The sequence below is a fragment of the Solanum tuberosum genome, unplaced genomic scaffold (assembly GCF_000226075.1).
Source record: "Solanum tuberosum cultivar DM 1-3 516 R44 unplaced genomic scaffold, SolTub_3.0 scf00388, whole genome shotgun sequence".
Taxonomy (NCBI): Eukaryota; Viridiplantae; Streptophyta; class Magnoliopsida; order Solanales; family Solanaceae; genus Solanum; species Solanum tuberosum.
This window is the reverse complement of record NW_006239311.1, coordinates 40433-45484: the sequence shown is the minus strand read 5'-3', so window position 1 is coordinate 45484 and position 5052 is coordinate 40433. Positions and strand designations below refer to the sequence as shown.

The 5052-nt window shown below is 40.5% G+C and overlaps 1 protein-coding gene across 1 annotated transcript; it reads right to left on the bottom strand.

Annotated features, from left to right (window-relative positions):
- Positions 1–76: 76 nt before the first annotated feature.
- Positions 77–633, bottom strand: LOC107057848 (uncharacterized). The gene is made up of 2 exons (XM_015302905.1): positions 447–633; positions 77–357 (listed from the first exon to the last, which is right to left on the bottom strand). The coding sequence occupies exons 1-2, from the start codon at positions 631–633 to the stop codon at positions 77–79; spliced, it is 468 nt and encodes a 155-aa protein (XP_015158391.1).
- Between the last annotated feature and the right edge of the window lie 4419 nt (positions 634–5052).

Genomic DNA, 5052 nt, shown 5'->3' with positions numbered 1-5052 from the left:
AATAAAGTTGACCATGACAAACAACAACCATTATCTTCTCATTAATCAATGCCAGTTGATCAATCCGCTTGCGAACTCAATCGGCATCACTCAATTCATCTTCTTGGATTATCCTCAATGAAGGTATCTCAACCTCGGCAGGTATATCTGCTTCTGTTCCATATACTAACAAATACGGAGTTGCCCTAATTGATGTTCTGACAGTTTTTCTGTAACCCAACAAAGCATATGGCAACATCTCATGCCAACCTCGGTGATTGTCAATCATTTTCCTCAAAATCTTCTTGATGTTCTTGTTGGCGGCTTCTACGGCCCCATTATTTGGGGACGGTAGGTGGTTGAGTTCCAGTGAGTAATCTTGAATTGTTCATATATCTCTCTCATTAAGTGACTGTTGAGATTCGCTCCTTTATCAGTAATGATGAATTTTGGTACTCCAAACCTACATATCAAATTATTGCGAACGAAAGCAGCTACTACTTTCTTGGTCACCGATTTATACGAAGCTTCTTCTACCCACTTGGTAAATTGGTCAATGGCTACCAAAATGAATCTGTGTCTGTTAGAAGCGGCTGGCTCTATTGGACCAATGACATCCATGCCCCAAGCTACAAACGGCCAAGGTGAACTCATAGCATTGAGTCGTGAGGCGGCACCTGAATCAAATCTCCATGCACTTGACATTTATGACATTTCTGCACAAACTTGCAATAATCATGTTCCATAGTCTTCCAAAAATAGCCGGCTCGAAGGATCTTCCTCGCCAAAGTGAGCCCATTCATATGAGTACCACAAACTCCAACATGTATCTGTTCCAGAAGCTTCGCAACTTCACTAGCATCAACACATCTAAGAAGACCTAAATATGGAGTCCTCCTATAAAGGATTTCCCCACTTGCAAAGAAATTGAGGGCCATACGGCGTATCGACTTCTTCTGGTTGAACGTTGCATTCTCAGGATAAGTCTCGGTCTCTAAATACTTCTTGATGTCAAAATACCAAGGCAAACCATTTGGTTCCGCTTTAACATGTGAACAATGGACAGGCTGCTCTTTTACCTCTATATCCAAGGGATTAATATAACTTGTATTCTGATGTTTAATCATCGAGGCAATGGTGGCGAGAGCATCGGCCAACTCATTTTGAGTCCTGGGAGTGTGTCTGAACTCAATCTCGCGGAACCTTTTGCACAACTTCTGTATATACTGCACGTATGGTGTAATCTTCAGATTCTTCACGGCTTATTCTCATTGAACTTGATGAATCAGCAAGTCTAAGTCTCCAATAACCAAAAGCTCATGAACATTCATGTCAATGGCCATCTTCAAACCAAGGATACAAGCCTCGTATTCTGCCATGTTATTCATGCAATCAAATCAAAGTTTAGCTGCCATAGGATAATGTTGACCGGTTTCTGACACTAAGACAGCTCTGATACCTTTCACTTGGTGATTCGCCGCTCCATCAAAGAACACTCTCCAACCCGGGTACGCTTTAGAAATATCTTCACCCACAAATGCTACTTCTTCGTCGGGAAAATAAGTTTTGAGTGGTTCATACTCTTCATCAACCGGATTCTCCGCAAGATGATCAACTAGGGATTGTGCTTTTATCGCCTTCTGAGTCACATACATAATGTCAAATTCACTTAAAAGCATTTGTTATTTAGCCAACTTCCCGTATGACATTGCTTTCTAGAAAAAATATACTTCAACGGGTCCATCCTGGAAATAAGGTATGTGGTATAAGAAGACAAATAATGTCTCAACTTATGCGCAATATAGGTCAAAGCACAACATGTCCTCTCCAAAATAGTGTAACGAGCCTCATATGGAGTGAATTTCTTGCTCAAATAATAAATGACTCGCTCCTTCTTCCCAGTTTCAGCATGTTGACCAAGCACACATCCAAATGCGTTATTTGAGATAGACAGATATAGCAACAATGTGCTCTCTTCCCATGGAGGAACCAATACCAGTGGATTGGACAAATAGTTCTTGATAGCATCAAAAGCAGTTTGATATTCTCCTGTCCACTTAGTCAAAGCATATTTTTTCAACAACTTGAAGATTGGCTCACACACCACGGTGGACTGAGCTATAAATCGACTGATGTAGTTCAACCTTCCCAGAAAACTCATCACCTCTTTCTTGATCTTCGGAGGAGGTAATTCCTAGATCACCTTGATCTTGGAAGGGTCAAGCTCAATGTCCCTCCTGCTGACAATAAATCCCAACAGCTTGCCAGTTGGCACTTCAAAAGCACACTTGGCAGGATTTAACTTCAAATTGTATCGGTGTATATGATCAAAGAATTTCCTCAAGTGTATCAAGTGATCCGAACTCTCGCGGGACTTGATTATGACATTATCTACATACACCTCGATCTTCTTGTGAATCATATCGTGAAAGATGGTCGTCATAGACCTTATGTAAGTGGCACCGACACTTTTGAGACCAAACGGCATCACCCGATAATGATATACACCCAAAGGCGTAATGAAAACGGTCTTTTCTGCATCTTCTTCATCCATCATGATCTGGTGGTAACCCGCATAACAATCCACAAATGACTACATCTCATGCTTAGCACAGTTATCAATGAGAATGTGAATGTTTGGCAATGGAATATTATCTATCGGTCTAGCTTTGTTGAGATCTCTGTAGTCAACACAAATTCTGATTTTTCCGTCTTTCTTGGCAACCGAAACAACGTTGGCTAACCAAGTCGGATATTGCGTCACTTCCACTACTTGAGACTCGATCTGTTTGGTAATTGATATACCGTGAGTTTACGGTATTTCTAATACATTTCACTTACAATTTGTGTGTGTCTAGGGCCTTTTTGTATTGGATTTTATGTGTTTTTGTCATAATTTGCAGGAAAGATGTTCAGGCACGGAAGTAAAAAGAGAGCTGAAAGAACTGCAGAAAAGGGCATCTATGGAAGTGATCTACAGATCGTAGGTCCATTGACGCTCCGTAGGTGATGGCCGTAGATCAGCAGGGAAGGCAAATCAGGGAAATCTAACCAAGGGTGGAACCACGGTGGCCATTGACGGTCCGTAGATTGATCTACGGACCGTACTGTTGATCCGTAGATTGATACTGTGAGGGTTCCAGTACCTGATTTTTGGAAGATTCTAAGTGTGGAGCTACGGAATGGGATTGACGAACCGTAGATCGATGTAGGTCCGTACTGCAGCTCCGTCGTTTGCTTCAGAGAATCATTCTTTTTGAAGTTGAAATATTTTCTATGTCCTGGCTGACGGAAGGGACTCACGGATCGTAGATCCATTGACGGTCCGTGAGTCAGTCTCGTGGAATGAAGACGCATGCCTGAACAAACTTTCCTTGTTTTGTTTCCCTTTTAATTTAGGACTTGTTTTCTATAAATAGGGCATGTAAACCTCGTTTTTGGGTTAGACCTTATTACTTTTGTTTTACTTTGTGACTTTGGAATTCATTTTTGCAACCCTAGCAATTCTTGATTTCCAAAAGTTAGGTTTGAAGCTTTGGTTTGCAATTCAAGTTGAATTTCTGGGTTTATTTTTCTCAACTACGTAAGTTCATAATTCTTTCATCTAAAGCAATGAATTGTGTTCATATGAATATGGGTAACTAAACTCCACAACTAGGGTTGTGGGATCCATGAGCGATTAACAAAGTATGAATAGTAAATAAGCAATTCTTGAATAGTGTTTTGCATGCATTGATAATTCTTTCATTTAGAAGTCTTTTTAACGGTGGCCAACGTTAGAACTTGCCTCGTTACTACTTGCCGGACCAAGTAGGTAATTAACGAGAAAAGAATTATCAACATAGATTTAGTGTGATACTATCTAATAGGCTAGTGTCGATTGGTGCGAAGTAATAACTAAGCCAAACATCGATTATGATGTCTAATATGAGGTAAAGGTAAGGGTTAGTAAATTATACATACGTAGCCGGACCAAGGTGTAGGTTGAAATTCTCTAGATGCCAGACCAAGGATTTAGAGATACCTAACTTGTCACTTTGCATGTAATACACTAGGAAATGATTGCTATTACTAGGATTACTGAGTTATGAGCTTGTAGTGAACACGTATACCCTAGTTAATTCTCTCATCTTGATAACAACCAAAATTGACTTTTGTTTACTGATTACTTATTGAATTCTTACAATTTATTTCACAAATTCCCCCTTTTTAATTACTTGTTTCTGGAAGTAATTTGACTAAACGAATATAAGTGTAGGTTAAAGTTAAGTCTAAACCATTTTCCTCGTGGGATCGACCACAACCTACAAGTTGGGTTCTTTACTTGATAACGATCGCTTACGTTTCTTTAGGGAGGTGTAATTGAGCGTATCAAATTTTGGTGCCGCTGCCGGGGAAATTTGGCTTTTAGTTTAATTTTAATTACATTATTGAACTTTAGTCAAATATTTCCTAATTTTACTTTTTATTTTTATTTTTGTCTCTCTCAAGTTCTGACTCTAGTGTATGCCAAGGACACTGAGCCAAGGTGAACCACTTACTCCTTACGATCCAGAGTTGAACAGAACTTTACGAAGAATGAACAATCAAGGAATTTCAGTTAATCCTAACAGAGTAAATCTTGGCGATGTAGTTGAGTTACAACAGCCGAGAGTAGCTGGTGGGGAAAACCGGGGTCTAGCTGAAAATCAATTGGGAGATGCAATAAGGGTGCACGGTCCACCAGGCCCACAACTGCATGACAACTATAGGGGCAACGTGAATATTGCTGACTCTGATGGACCTCTAGTCTTACCCCCTTTGCCTCCGGGGCACACATTTGTGGTAACCAATAGCTTAATTCAGATGCTTACAGCGAGGGGCTTGTTCTCAGGGTTGCCATCGGAGAACCCACATGCTCTCATAAACAAGATAAGGGTGGCCTGCAAAAGCTGTGTTGGTAGACCAGACTTGGATATGGATGTCATTGGATTGCGAGTGTTCCCTCTATCACTGACAGGCGATGCTGCTATATGGTTCACTGAGCTTCCTTATAACTCAATCTATACATGGAACCAACTGAGAGATGTGTTC

Bases quoted from the DNA above. Each gene is read 5' to 3' on its own strand.
- LOC107057848 (XM_015302905.1), bottom strand. From the start codon at position 633: ATGAGTTCACCTTGGCCGTTTGTAGCTTGGGGCATGGATGTCATTGGT. The intron at 358-446 runs GTAGGTTTGGAG...GAACAATTCAAG, and splicing joins CGTTCGCAATAATTTGATAT to ATTACTCACTGGAACTCAAC.